The 15,746-nt window shown below is 36.1% G+C and overlaps 1 protein-coding gene across 1 annotated transcript in view; it reads right to left on the bottom strand.

Moving 5' to 3' along the window:
- Positions 1-3,010: 3,010 nt before the first annotated feature.
- Positions 3,011-15,746, bottom strand: part of LOC115210623 (polyribonucleotide nucleotidyltransferase 1, mitochondrial-like) — a 578,459-nt gene continuing 565,723 nt past the window's right edge. Inside the window, exons 24-26 of the mRNA XM_029779226.2 lie at positions 14,047-14,102; positions 11,503-11,581; positions 3,011-3,186 (exon numbers count right to left, since the gene is read on the bottom strand). Coding sequence (XP_029635086.2) covers positions 3,031-3,186; positions 11,503-11,581; positions 14,047-14,102 — 291 coding nt within the window. The 3' untranslated portion in view covers positions 3,011-3,030. The remainder of the gene's footprint in view (positions 3,187-11,502; positions 11,582-14,046; positions 14,103-15,746) is intronic.

The following is a 15,746-nucleotide window of genomic DNA, read 5'->3' as shown; positions in this document are numbered from 1 at the left end:
GGAAGGGGTGATGGCAAACTTGGTAGTGGGATGATGGAAGTTCTACGGTGAAAAGAAAAAAATCAAACAGCGTTTCAACTCTGCATGAGTATATGTGTGCGTATGTAAAAGGGAGTCATGTGAACGTCTGTGTGTGTGTGTGTGTGTGTGATGGAAGTGGGATGGTGAACATTCAGAGAAAAATCAAACAGCCTATTGTACCTTATCTATATATAAAATACTACAATTAGCCGTCATTTTTGACAGTATGGGGCAAGTAAGTCCAGATTATTCTGCCAATAATAATACTTATTAATTCATGTTGTTTTCAATTAATCAAGCATTGTTTTGTCGTTTCAAGATTTTGATGATGTGATTGTCTATTTTAAGAATGACCTTATAGGGTTGATAGGAGAGGTCAGATCTAGCCAGTTTGAACATAAAAACAGGTAGAATTATTTGGCCGGATACACCCAGATATGGCTGGTTTAAGTGCTAAAGGGTTAAAGTCCACATTTCCCCCCTGGCCAGGTATGTTTATGGAGAATACTGGAAATGAATGACATTCATTTACAACAATCATATGATGTCAAGACAAAGCGACACAAGCACACATCATGATCATCATCATTGTTTTAACGTCCGTCTTCCATGCTGGCATGGGTAGGACGGTTTGACAGGAGCCGGCCACGCAAAAGCCTGCACCAGACTTCTGCGACTATTTTGGCAGGATTTTTACACCTGGATGCCCTTCCAAACACCAACCAGCCAGCAGATGGTTCTTTTCAGCTTCTGTCAACCAAATCCACACATAAGGCTTTGGTCAGCCCAGGGCTATAGTAGAAGACATTTGCTCAAGGTGCCACACAGCGGGATTGAACTTAAAACATTGTGGTTGGGAAGTAAACTTTTTTTAATCACACAGCAATACCTGCAACAGCAGTATATTACCGGTATTCATTTTATCAACCCCATAAAGTTAAAAAGAATACAAGAAATCAAACAACTAGGATTTGAACTCCAGATATAAAAGGACACCGTTAAATAGAAAGTATTGAGTTCAACACTTAACCTGCCATCTACAATCCATGAACCAGTAACTCTGGAGGAAATAATACTGATTTCAAATTTTGGCACAAGGCCAGCAATTTCGCGGGGGTGGGGAATAAGTTGACTATATCAACCTAAACTGGTACTGGTTTTATTTTATAGACGATAAATATAGATTGCGGTATTTGACAGGTATTATATTTTTATTGACTTTTAAGAATGATGAAAGAAGGACTTGAACTTAAAACATATCGGAAAGGAACTAAATTACCAAAAGGTATTTATTTTGTCTAAGAACTCAGGACACAAAGAATCAGAAAAAGTACAATACTGTAATGATTCTGTTAATTATAGTTTCTTACATTTAATAATAATGATGATGATGATAATAATAATAATCCTTTTGACTATAAGGCTTGAAATTTTGGGGAGGGGGATAGTCGATTACATCAACCCCAGTACTCAACTGGTACTTATACTGACCCCCGAAAAGATGAAAGGCAAAGATGACCTTGGTGGAATTTGAACTCAAATACCACTATGCATTTCGCCCAGTCTGCTCACCGCCTTAATAATAATCACAATAATAATAAGGATTTCAAATTTTGGCACAAGGCCAGCAAACTCGGGGCAAGGTTTTAAGTCAATCATATCAGCCCCAGTACTCAACTGGTACTTATGTTATCAACCCCAAGAGGATAAAAGGCAGAGTCGACCTCAGTGGGATTTGAACTCTGAACGTAAAGACAAACAAAATGCTGCCAAGCATTTTGCCACATATGCTAACAATTCAGCCAGTTCGCCATCCTGTCTACTGTAGGAACAAAGCTGAAATTTTGGAGGGAGTTCGGGGTGGGCAGTGAATTACATCAGCCTTAGTACTCAATTGGTACTTAAAAAGGCAAAGCCAACCATAGTGGGATTTGAACTCAGAATGTGAAGAGGGACGAAATACTGCTAAGCATTCAGCCCAGCATGCTAAAAATTCTGCTGGAGTGGGGGGGGGGGACGCTAGCTAGTATTATCGGTCTCAGGACTTCACTGTACTTTATTTTACCAGCCTCAAAGAAATGAAAGGCAAAGTCAGCTTCAGCAGGATATGAACTCAGAAAGTAAAGTGTTGGCCAACACCCTAATGTATGCACCAATCTACCATCCTTAATAATAATAATCTTTTCTACTATAGATACAAAGCCCGAAATGTTGGGGGAGGGGACTACTTGATTACATTGGCCCCAGTGTTCAACTGATAACTAATTTATCGACCCTGAAAGGATAAAAGGCAAAGTTGACTTTGGCAGAATTTGAACTCAGCAACTGATGAAATGCTACTAAACATTTTTTCTGGCATGCTATAGTAATAATAATAATATATGCTATATAGTTGATGTTGCATACCCCTTTGACACATGGATAGTCAAGAAGATAGATAGATAGATAGACAGATACAACCCTCTTAAGTACGAAATAGCCCGGCTATGGAAAATGAAGAAGGTGAAGATAGTGCCAATTATTGTTGGGTCCATGGGAACAGTATCAAAAGGCATCAAGAGGAATATAAAGGAAATTGGAATAGAGTGCCCAGCAGAACTGTTACAAAAAGGTGTGCCTCCTTGGCACAGCCAGAATAATCAGGAAAGTATTAGATAGCTGAAAAGAATGAACAGCATGGTACCGTAGGCTGCAGGTAGTAAACCCACTACGCATGCAAGATTCCAGGAGCCCCAACAAAACCTGTAATAAAGAGAAAATGACAATAATAATAAGGCCCTTTCTATTATGGAAACAAGGCCTGAGATTTTGGAGGAGGGGGCAGTTGATTCCATGAACACCACTACATAACTGGTAATATTTTCGTCAACCCTGAAGGGAAAAAAGGTAAAGTCGACCTCAACGGGAATTTGAAGTCAGAACATAAAGATGGGCGAAATACCACCGAAGAATTTTGTCCAGTGTACCAATAATTCCATTAGCTTGCTGCTTTATTATAATTAAAAGAAATCATGGTTTTGATCCTAGATTTTTGATAACAGATGTGGCAGGGGAGTAGAGAACTTTTCGTGATAATCTTATCTGGCCGGTAGCAGGGTCACGTCCAAAATATTTCACAGCTATTTCCTGACCAACTTCCATTCCGAGTGCACTCGGATGATTCACCTGTAGATAGATCAAAAGCTAAAATGAAGGTGTTGGTTAAACAGATCTTGACACAAAAATTTAAAACAAAAACAAAGAAAAGAAAAAGAAATATGAAAGTAATAAGACAACAATAAGCAGAATAAGAAAGCAATTTTGTACTCAAAAGGCACTATTTGAGAAAGAGACAGAGAGAAAGAGTGTGTGAGATAGACAGATAGATAGATAGTGAGACAGATAGAAGATAGATAGATAGAGAGATAGATAGATGGATAGAAAGATAGAGAGACAGATAGAGAGATAGATGGATAGATAGATGGATGGATAGAAAGATAAATAGATAGATAGATGGATAGATAGATAGATAGATAGAGAGAGAGGGGGATGGGAGACTGGCAGGGGGAAAGATGTAAATATTTCAAAAAGCTGTATTACTCTTAGCCAAATATTTCCATCTTTGAACATACCTTTTCTCTATGTGGAAATAACTTGGAACAAAAAGACAAATGAATTATGAATAAACGTATGTACGTACGTACATACGTATGTATGTATGTACGTATGTATGCTTGCATGTATGGTGATTCTCAAAATAAAATCCTTTAGTTCTCTTTGAAGTGAGTCCCAAAATACTAAAGTATTATTTCCTGATAAAATCATTTATATTACTCTTTGATGCAGTTTCAATGAACACTTATCTGTTTAGAAAATATGTGAACAAAAAGAAAAACAACAACAAAGGAACAATTTTCCTATTGTTCTCTGTCTCTCTCTTCCTTCTTTCATGTATAGATACACATTTTACATAATATATATATTATATATATATATATATACACATGCACATATACAATATGGATAAATATATATGATGGTGATGGTGATGATGATATATATTATATATATATATATCATGGCACTCCATCGGTTATGACGATGAGGGTTCCAGTTGATCCAATCAATGGAACAGCCTACTCATGAAATTAACAAACAAGTGGCTGAGGACTCCACAGACACCTGTACCCTTAACGTAATTCTCAGGGAGATTCAGCACGACACAGTGTGACAAGACTTGGCCCCTTTGAAATACAGGTACAACAGAAACAGGAAAAAAGAGCGAGAGAAAGTTGTGGGGAAAGAGCACAGCAGGGTTCCCCCCCCCTCCGACGGAGCTTTAAGTGTTTACGCTCAATAAATACTCACAGCACTTGGTCTGGGAATCGAAACTGCGATCCTACAACTACAAGTCTGCTGCCCTAACCACTGGGCCATTGCACCTCTATATATATGCGTTCATAATAATTTTTCTATTGTCTCGGCTTAACAGACCTCACCGTTTGTTTCTACTGCCTTGTTCTCACTGTCCTTTTCTTGTTACCACTTTCACTCTCCACAAAAAATCCCAAATTTTATTTAATTTGCTTTGCGGGAAGGACTATTTCAACGAAGTCACATATTATCCTTACTTTTGAAAAGTGGATTAAATGAAACAGGGTCAACTGATGAAGGGAAATATTCTTTATGTTGCATGTCTCATTTCTCTGTTTGTTTTTTTTCGTTGTTTGTAAAAAGTTCGTTTTCTATGTTTTTGGTTTTATGTTTTTGTTTCTCATTGTGTTCAACGTTTTTTTGATGTCCTGTACCCATATATGTATGTATATATACATACATATATATATGTCGGTATGTACATATATGTATGTATATCTATTATATAAAATCTGTGTGTGTGTGTGTGTGTGTGTGTGTCTTCTCAGATCTTGGGCATCTTCCATCCGATTGTGCTGCTCAAATTTGATATGTAGATACCGGGGGTATCAGGGCGTGTATAAGTCTTGAAAAAATTACAAATTCTCAAAGGGAGGCCTATGGGATGGTCAGACAAGTTGTTTTGAGAAAATTTGGTTTAAATGTTTAACAACTCAGCACCGTCCATTGGACAGGAGGGGGTGCGTTTTGCCTGTATGCATATATTTATATATTATTTATATTATATATATAATATATACACACATACATGCACTAATATGCAAAAATATATATGTATGAAGTGGCATCAAAAGGTTCCTGAACTAGTTATGTTTAATAAAAAATAACCTATTTAACATAATCTCCTTTAAAATAGACACCCTGTGCAGCAACACACTGGTCCCAGTGTTCCTGCCACGTTTGGGTTCCAGTCAGTTTCCTTAACCGAGTCAAGGGCCTTCTGCAAATCAATCTGGACCTCGACAACAGTGTTAAAACAGCAACCGTTGAGCTGTATTTTCATCTTGGGAAAGAGATGGAAGTCTGCAGGGGTTAAATCTGGTGTATAGGATGGGTTTGGAAGCAAGCTGGCAGAATCGTTAGCGCACTGGGTGAAATGCTTAGCAGTTTTTCGTCTGTCTTTACGTTCTGAGTTCAAATTCTGCCAAGGTCAACTTTACTTGTCATCCTTTCGGGGTCGATAAATTAAGTACCAGTTGCATACTGGGGTCGATCTAATAGATTAGCACCCTCCCCCAAATTTCAGGCCTTGTGCTTGGAGTAGAAAAGAATCATTAGCATGCCAGGGGAAATGCTTAGCGGTATTTCGTCTGCCGTTACGTTCTCAGTTCAAATTCCGCCAAGGTCAACTTTGCCTTTCATCCTTTCGGGGTCAATTAAATAAGTATCAGTTACATACTGGTGTTGATGTAATCAACTTAATCCCTTTATCTGTCCTTGTTTATCTCCGCCATGTTTAGCCCCCTGTTGGCAATAAAGAAATAAATACACTGGCTCCAGTGTTCCTGCTACTTTTTGATACCAGCCTGACAGTCATTTTTCTTAAGCAAGTCAAGGACCTTCTGGGGAAGAGATGGAAGTCTGCAGGGGTTAAATCTGGTGAATAGGGTGGGTGTGGAAACAATACCATGTTGGCAAGAATCTCATGAGTAAGGAGAACTTGGTGAAGAATCCAGTTATTCATGATCCACAAACCCAGTCACTTTCACCAAATATCTTCCCCCAAATGCTTCAAAACATAGTAACGCTCTTGATTGACGGTCTGGCCCTGGGGGTTGAATTCTTGATGCACAATACCATATTTCTGGGAGTGACACTGAAGGCAGGCCTTCCAGATCATTCATCTTCCAGGGATGTTTTTCCGGATCTTTTCGGTTTGAACAGCAGTTTTTCTAGCGGTGTCATATGAAATTGTCACCCATAATTATGATGCTAGTATCGATCTATTGCATTTCAATCTGTTTTAAGGTTAGGGTTAGTTAAGGTTAGGGGTGGGGGGGAGCGTATCTTTTTTTCTTCACAAATGTAAATAAACCTAATCTGTTTCTTAAAAGAGGGTCATATTCATATGGCACAGAATGTTTTCACCGCAATAGACGTCATTAATTGGTTGAAATTGCAGAAAAAAAAAAACAAATATCTTACAAACTGTAGAATTTTCTCAATAAAGCCAAGAGAAAAAGATGTTTTATAAACACATTCTACCAGTATACGAAGTTTAAAAGTGTTTAGTTACGTGGAAAATATTTTAAAAAACTGCCGTTCAAACCGAAAAGATCCGTTTTTCCGTTTATGAAGTACCGGTGCCGCTTGAAACATTGTGTACAACCCATTGCATGCTCAGTGTCTTTGTAGCAGACTTCCCAAGTTTAATGCAAAATTTCAAGTTGGCTCTTTGTTCCTGTCCATGACAAAATCACAGACTACAGTATACTCTTGATCACTAAAACAGAAATTTTACAAGTCGTGAAGCAAACACAGTGATGTCACTCAGCACACTGCCTCATGAAGGTCACTGCGAGATCTCCCTGTGTGCACAGCTTTAGGTGTTTCTGTTCAGTAAACACTCACCACACTCAGTCTGGGAATCAAAACTGTGATCCTACGACCGCAAGTCTGCTGCCCTAAACACTGGGCCATTGCACCTCTATATACATACATACATCATCATCATCGTTTAGCGTCCGCTTTCCATGCTAGCATGGGTTGGACGGTTCAACTGGGGTCTGGGAAGCCAGAAGGCTGCACCAGGCCCAGTCTGATTTGGCAATGTTTCTACGGCTGGATGCCCTTCTTAATGCCAACCACTTCGTGAGTGTAGTGGGTGTTTTTATGTGCCAGACGAGGCTGGCAAACGGCCACGATCGGATGGTACTTTTTATGTGCCACCGGCACGAGGCCAGTCAGAAGGTTTTCTTATGGCCACCAGCACTGGTATCACGGTCACGTTCGGAAGGTTTTCTTATGTACCACCAGCACTGGTATCACAGCTGCAATTTCCATTGATGTTGATCTATTACGATTATCATCATCATCATCGTTTAACGTCCGTTCTCCATGCTAGCATGGGTTATATATATATATATATATATATATATATATATATATATATATTATATATATATATATAATCATCATCATCGTTCAATGTCCATTTTCCATACTAGCATGGGTTGGATGGTTCGACCTGGGTCTGGGAAGCCAGGAGGTTGAACCAGGCTCCAGTTTGACCTGGCAGTGTTTCTACAGCTGGATGCCCCCCTTCCTAATGCCAACCACTCCGTGAGTGTAGTGGGTGCTTTTTACATGCCACCGGCACAGGTACCGGGGGAGGATGGCAATGGCCACAATCGGTTGCTGCTTTTTACGTGCCACTGGCACAGAAGCCAGTCAAAGCTACACAACTAGTCTGGGAACTTTTTGATACCACCTCGTATGCACATATGAACAAATGTATATAAGTGACAGGAGTGTGTGAGTGTGTGTGTTTGTGTGTGTACATGCCAAAGAACAGGTATGGCTGTGTGGTTAAGAAGTTTGCTTTCAAATCACATGGTCCCAGGTTCAGTCCCTACTGCATAGCACTATATGCAAGCCACTTCCTCTATATCACTGGGCTGACTTAAGCAATATGAATAGATTTATAAGAACTGAAAGAAGCCTACTGTATATGTGTGTGTGTGTGTGTGTGTGTATGCACACATGGGTGTGTCTATGTAAATGTAGATGTGTGTGCTTATGTGTATTTGCGTGTTTCTTTACATTTATCCTTCTCCGAAAGTTGATGAGCTACAAGTAGCTGCATGTCATTTATCCCTTATCAGAAAATCATCTCTCAGCTTCACACCTTCAAACACACATGGGATAAGAGACCCTTCACATGAAGAACCAGGTAAAGGTTTTTCATGTAAGTATACACACAAGCATTTTCAAGTGCTAAACAGAAAGAAAAAAATCTGTAAATGTAATATCATAAATATTCAGATTTATTTCCCTTTATTTTATTTTATTTCATTTCATTTCATTTCATTCCATTTCACTTCATCTCTGGGGAAAAATCTGAAGTCTTTCTGTACCTGTACATGCATAAAGTTAGGAATTATTTCTTCATGACTGAACAAGCTGAGCTGATGCAGTCAAATCACACAAGCAACAGGAAGTATCCCAGTTATTGATTATACTTTATATATGTTGAAAAAAAAAAAAAAAAAAAAAATTTTCAACAGGATAAATTATATTAAAAACAAAGAAGAAAATGCACTGAAATCTTTGATAAAATTTTATGTATTTGTAATCCACCAGTTTCATTTATTTAAAGATATTCATGATTTCATAATTACTGATGCTTTTATAATTTCCTGATCTTATTGCTTGTGGTTGTTGATGATGTTATATTTTCAAAAATATATACATATATATATACAGGGGAGACAATAAGGACTTTTTATCAACAGTATCAGGAGAAATGATATTTTCTTTAAATAATAATAATAATAATGAATATAAATGTAATGAAAATTAATTAATATTGATTTTAGATAAATATAATCATATTTATTGATTTTTGCATATCTGTGGTCTATATTTTTCAAAGAATGCAGCTTCCTTATTTATCTGCTCTTGTTCTCATGTTACATTGACACAAAGCAAAAATTTTAAAATTTGGTTGATGATTCCTAGTATATATATGTTCTCTGAGAGATGTTTGTTTGTAGCTGGGGAATCTTTGCATAATGTCATGTTATAATGTCATGTGTTTTCTTAACATCACTCTTGTCTGTCATATATAATTTTCTCCAACTTTTTAACAACTTATTACATAAGCTTGGTTTCCAGATATACAAGAAGACTAATTCATTATTTGAAACAATGTTTTGGTTTTAAATGGAATTCTGAACATGTGAATAAGCTATGACAAATCACACAGTTAGGACATGCACATTTTTTTTCACTTAGCTCTGTTGTCTCTATATATAAACATATGGCATTGTAAAGTAAATCAATTTAATTTCCCAAATATAGACAAATGGCTTTCAATAAACATATAAAATTTTGGGGTCTGGAGTCAAGAACCAAATTTTAAAATTTCTCTTTCGTATCATTGTAGAGATAGAACATTTGAACAACTGCAGATAAATAACAAAACAGCATTCATTGCAAAATACAAACCACACAGATAATCTTTTACTTGCTTCAGTCATTTGACTGTGGCCATGCTAGAGCATCACTTTTAATTGAATAAATCAACCCCAGGACTTATTCTTTGTAAGCCTAGTACTTATTCTATCAACCTCTTTTGCCAAACTGCTAAGTTATGGGGACATAAACGCACCAATATCAGTTGTGAAGCAAAAGTGGGGGTACAAACACAGACATACAAATACATACATATAAACATATATATATGACGAGCTTCTTTCAGTTTCCGTCTACCAAATCCACTCACAAGGCTATAGGAAAAGACACTTGCTCAAAGTGCCACGCAGTGGGACTGAACTCAGAACCATGTGATTGGGAAGCAAGCTTCTTACCACACAATCACTCCTGCACCTATGTACATTTAATTAAAATTTGATTGATATATAATTAACTTCTATAAATTTTTTTTGATTACTTCTAATTATATTTTAATAACTCCTAAGATGGCCAGTTGGCAGAATTGTTAGCATGCCAGGCAAGAGCAACATTTCACCCACCTTTATGTTTTGAGATCAAATTCTGCTAAGGTTGACTTTGCCTTTCACCCTTTCAAGGTCTATAAAATATGTACCAGTTGGGCACTGGGGTTGATGTAATCAGCTTACCCACTTCCCACAAAATACTGGCATTGTGCCAAATTTTGAAAACAATATTTTAATATAATATATAGGCGTAGGAGCGGCTGTGTGGTAAGAAGCTTGCTTTCCAACCACATGGTTCCAGGTTCAGTCCCACTGCATGGCATCTTGGACAAGTGTCTTCTACTATAACCTCAGGCCAAACAAAGTCCTGTGAGTGGATTTGATAGACGGAAACTGAAAGAATCCCATCGTATAAATATCTGTGTGTGTATTTGTTATTTGTGTCTGTGTTTGCCCTCACCACCATCGCTTGACAACTGATGTTGGTGTTTATGTCCCCATCACATAACAGTTCGGCAAAAAGCGACTGATATAATATGTACTAGGTTTACAAATAATAAGTCCTGGGATTGATTTGTTCAACTAAAGGTAATGCTCCAGCATGGCCACAGTCAAATGACTGGAACAAGTAAAAGAAAAACATTTTAATTTTGATAAATTCTATGTAAAAAAAGTGTTGGCGGCCACCAACACTTTTTTCTGCAAAATAGGGGTAGCTTATCCTGTTCAGACTATATTATTAGCATTATCCTGTGTTTGAGAATTTAAAATCACTTCTTTAACTTTCTAAGACATCTGAACGCTTCTAAAGCAAACTTCATTTTTTGTTTACGTTCATCGTAATTTAAATTTAATCTATGTAATTAATTTTAATTACATCATATTCATTCCTATTCGTCATTGCCATCATCATCATCATGTAATGTCCATTTTCCATGCTGGCATGGGATGGATAGCTTGACTTGAAAACTAGTAAACTGGGGAGCTGCACCAGGTCCCAATCTGATTTGACATAGTTTCTACAGCTGGATGCCCTTCCTAATGCCAACCACTCCAAGAATGCCACCAGTGCCATTTATGTAACACTGACATCAGCCATGACTATAATCTCACTTGACTTGACAGGTCTTCTCAAGTACAGTATATCGCCAAAGGGCTTGGTCACTTACCTCTGCCTCCATGAGGCCCAACATTTATTTATAAGATAAAGACACATAGCTAATTATTATATGTGAAATGAGTTGGTCAGTTGTTTTCAGAGGTCAAAAGTCAAGCAGCCTACACATCATACACACACACATTATTTTCTCGGTTTAAGAAACATGAAGAAAATTGTACTGGGTATAGAAGAGTTGCAAGTGGCATTATATAATTAAATATCAAGATTTCAAGCAAAAATACTTCAATGTATGTTACATGATACTTTGAAACAGATGTAAAGACATACCTTTCGTTGGTCAAGCTGTGAAACATGAAGGAATGCAGGTTGCATTTTCGGATTAAACTGTAGCATCAAACCGTTTTCACTGGAAGAAGTTTTAAAAGAGGCTGATTAGTTTGGATTGATTGAAGATTTGACACCAAGCAGAGATTTTGGAGAGAGAGAGAGAGAGAGAGAGAGAGAGTGTATCAGCAGACCACCAACCACTACTGAGGATATATTTTATATATATATATATATATATATATATATATATATATATATATATACATATGTGTGTGTGTATATATATATATATACATATATATGTGTGTGTGTGTATATATATATGTGTGTATGTATGGATGGATCAAAACAGTTTGACTAAAATTCATTGGTACACTTGTGTATCAAGCATGATGCTAATCATCAGTCATTTTGAGAAGCTCAAGCATACCAATGGATTTGAATCAAACTGTTTTGATCCATACATGTAACTCCAAATAAATTTATTGAGTGCCCTTCTTTTGTTTGTCCACTCAGTCATATCATCATCATCATCGTTTAACGTCCGTTTTCCATCTGGCATGGGTTGGACGATTTGACTGAGAACTGGCAAGCCAGGAGGTTGCACCAGGCCCCAATCTGATCTGGCAGTGTTTCTACAGCTGGATGCCCTTCCTAATGCCAACCACTCTGAGACTGTAGAGGGTGCAATGGAATAGAAGCACTGTGTAGTGGTGTGTATAAATACAAGCTTGTTATGAGTTCAAACATGCTTCGAGCATATTTGAACCCACAAAGAAAACCATTTACTGTATATTCTCCATAACAAAATACAGTGAATGGCTATCTCATGAGTTTGAATATACCCTAAGCATATTTTGAACAGGTAACAAGTGTGTGTGTGTGTGTGTTGTGTGTGTGTGTGTGCATGCATTGCTTAGTTGTTAGAGTGCTGTGTAAAATTATGGTTTTTGATTACTGGGCCAGGCAATGCATGGTTTTGTTGAACAAAACATTTCATTTCATGTGGCTCCGATCCACTCAGCTGGTAAAAATGAGAAACCTTACAGAGGACCAGTGCCCCATCAATGGGAGGGGGAATATATACACCACAGAATCCAGGAAACCAGCCTTAAAAGCCTACAGCTCAAAAAGGACCTTTGATCCTTTCGAAATACATATATATGTGTGTGTGTGTGTCTATATATGTATATGTGTGTGTGTGTGTGTATATATATGTGTGTGTGTGTGTATATATATATATGTATGTGTGTGTGTGTGTGTATATATATATATATATGTTTGTGTGCATATATATCAGATCAGACTGGAGCCTGGTGCAGCCATCTGGTTCGCCAGTCCTCAGTGAAATCGTCCAACCCATGCTAGCATGGAAAGCAGATGCTAAATGATGATGATTATGATTATATATATATGTATATATATATTATATGGAGCAAATAATCCACGATAAAAATCATTCACGAAAAAATAATTTGTAAAGATATCACTGACTCTGTTAATATCTAGTGTAACAATTCAAAAATGATAATAACAGAATCAATAATATAGGTGATATCAGGCCCCCAAAAATCATATTAGCTGAAGGACTAGAATTTATCAAAGGACATACTAAGTATGTCCTTTGATTATATATTTATTTGTGACATGTACAGTATATCAGATATCCAAGAACACAGGTAGAAACATTTTTTTTCAGCATTATTACAAAAATGTAATGAAATTGAAACTTTATACGAAGTTTTCCCACATTAAAGGATCCTATTTAGCCATGTTATTCAATCTGAAGACAGTAACAGATTGGGAAAGAACACGAGTGAAATTTTTTCCAAGTCAAATTTGAATTTATTCTTTTTTTCTTTATTGAATTTCGGTTTCATTCAAGAAAAAAATTCATTTTCTTTCGATGCATTTAAAAAAAAAATTCCTTTTTTTTTACACATTTTTTTTTCACATTTTACACATCTGTCTAAAATATCAAAAAGATTGAAGAGAAAAAAAAAAGGAAGGAAAAACATGAAGCAGAATAAGGTACAAAATAGCATCTCTGTCTTAGAAGATTTCACTTTGTTAGTTTTCCCCAAAATAGGAAGAAAAAAGCCCCCCACCACCACCACACACAAAGAACAAACATCAAACAAGAAAAGAAACAGACATCAAATAAAAAGCATCAGTCAAAGACACCCACAAGGAATAATAATAATAATAATAATAAGCGTAGTGAAGGCAATATCAAATAATGAGAAGAATTATGAACATTTATTCCTGGCTATTCAGTTTTGCGCAGATATTATTCCACCATTATTATAGATACATTTTTAGACAAACTGAGATTGACAGACTTTCTGATTTCCATTTTGTGTTATATCTTAGAAATTTACCAACAATTTCTTTTCAATTTTCGGTTCAATTATCTTTGATCGACTGTATTATATTTACTAGAGTGAGTTTCTCAGTCAACATGAGAAAAATTAGAGAAAATATTCAAAACAAATGACAATTACTTTTGTGGAAGATGACAAAAACTTGAGAAAAATCACTTACCGAACTTCGACGATCTTCACATTGTATATCGCACCAAATTCTAACTCTGGAACTCTCTGTGAAAATAAAAGTTAACAGTAATGTAAGAATAGATTTTGGTTGATTAAATCTACCAAATAATGTTTCTTTCTATAGAATGATGTTTTATATAATTTTCTTTCTGTTTCTGCATTTTTTTCAACAAGGCTGAAATAAAATGGGTTGAAAGAGTGTGCAAATTTAAACATCAGTATGATTCTTTAAAGTAGATATTTACAGCCATCTCTAATGACAACCAATCAACCATAATGAAACACATACACATGTTAGATAGTGCAGAACAGTGTATCAGATAAACTGTGATGTTGTAAGAGAGAAGAGTGTTCGAATGAATTCAAAGGCATTTCATTGGTTGACCAGGGGGCAACAGTAGAAGACACTTGCCTAGGGTGTCACACAGTGAGACTGAATCTAAAATCCCAGGATTGAGTTGTAAAAGGGACTCCTTAACAACACACCCATACCTGGTGCGTGTGTGTGTGCCTGCCTAACTAATAGCACAAAGCAAATGTTACATGTAGATCATGCACTTAGTTTTAGCTATCATAAGTTGAATGGTACAAGCATTTAATATTCCTTTTCCTTTTCCAATTGCTTAGTAAACATGCAGTATGGTACACACATATAAGGATGTGTGTGTGATGCTTTACATGTTCGACTGTAATCAGCCATGATAAGTTCAAATGCCACAAGACTCAACCCAGAGAAAAATTTTCTACTAGGCTTCCGTAAGATCACATTTTGTTTTGGGCTTTGATTGATGTCATTAGATCATGACCTACATGTTTCTCTGTTACTCTGCTTCATCAGTTACATACATACATCCGCCCATCCATACATACAACTCCATTTAACTGAACAATGCAATCATTACATCAATTTAAAACGCAGAGCAATCTTCAGCTGCACAAAGACATAGAATTTAATTAAATTAGAACAGATGGACACATTAGTATAATAATACCTAAAATCTCCAAGAAGTTAAGGAGATAAACAAAGAACATGCTGTCTAGAGAAACTTTTAAACTGGAGTGTCTATCTCCTTAACTTCTTGGAGATTTTTGGTATGATTATGCTTATGTATCCATCTGTTCTAATTTAATTAAATTTTATGTCTTTGTGCAGCTGAGGATTGCTCTGCATTTTAAATTGATGTAATGATTGCATTGTTCAATTAAATGAAGTTGCATGAAACGATTGTACTGCATTATCTCTGAATATCCTTGTTGCTTATTTTGATTTTAATCACATTACTTTGAAATTGTATGGTTAATACCGTACTAAATTCTGGTACCTCAACTTAAGTATCATATTCATCTGAATCTATATTATATATATATATATGTTGTATATACATATGTATGTATGTATGTATGTATATATATATATATATATATATATATATAATATATATATATATAATATATATATATATACACACACACATACATAAATGTATTTTCTGTTTTACATGCACATATGTCTTAAATTAATAATATCCTTGAATGAAGACATACATGTCAAAAAAAAAAGCTCACACAACAATGGTGTTTGTGTATGTACAAAAACAGATGCTCAATGATACAAAGTCTATTATATATTACATATGCCTGGCAAATACGTGTTTTTGACATGTAAAATGTTTATTCACAAGATTCTTC

The sequence above is a fragment of the Octopus sinensis genome, linkage group LG4, assembly GCF_006345805.1.
Source record: "Octopus sinensis linkage group LG4, ASM634580v1, whole genome shotgun sequence".
NCBI lineage: Eukaryota > Metazoa > Mollusca > Cephalopoda > Octopoda > Octopodidae > Octopus > Octopus sinensis.
This window is presented reverse-complemented; position numbering and strand designations above follow the sequence as displayed.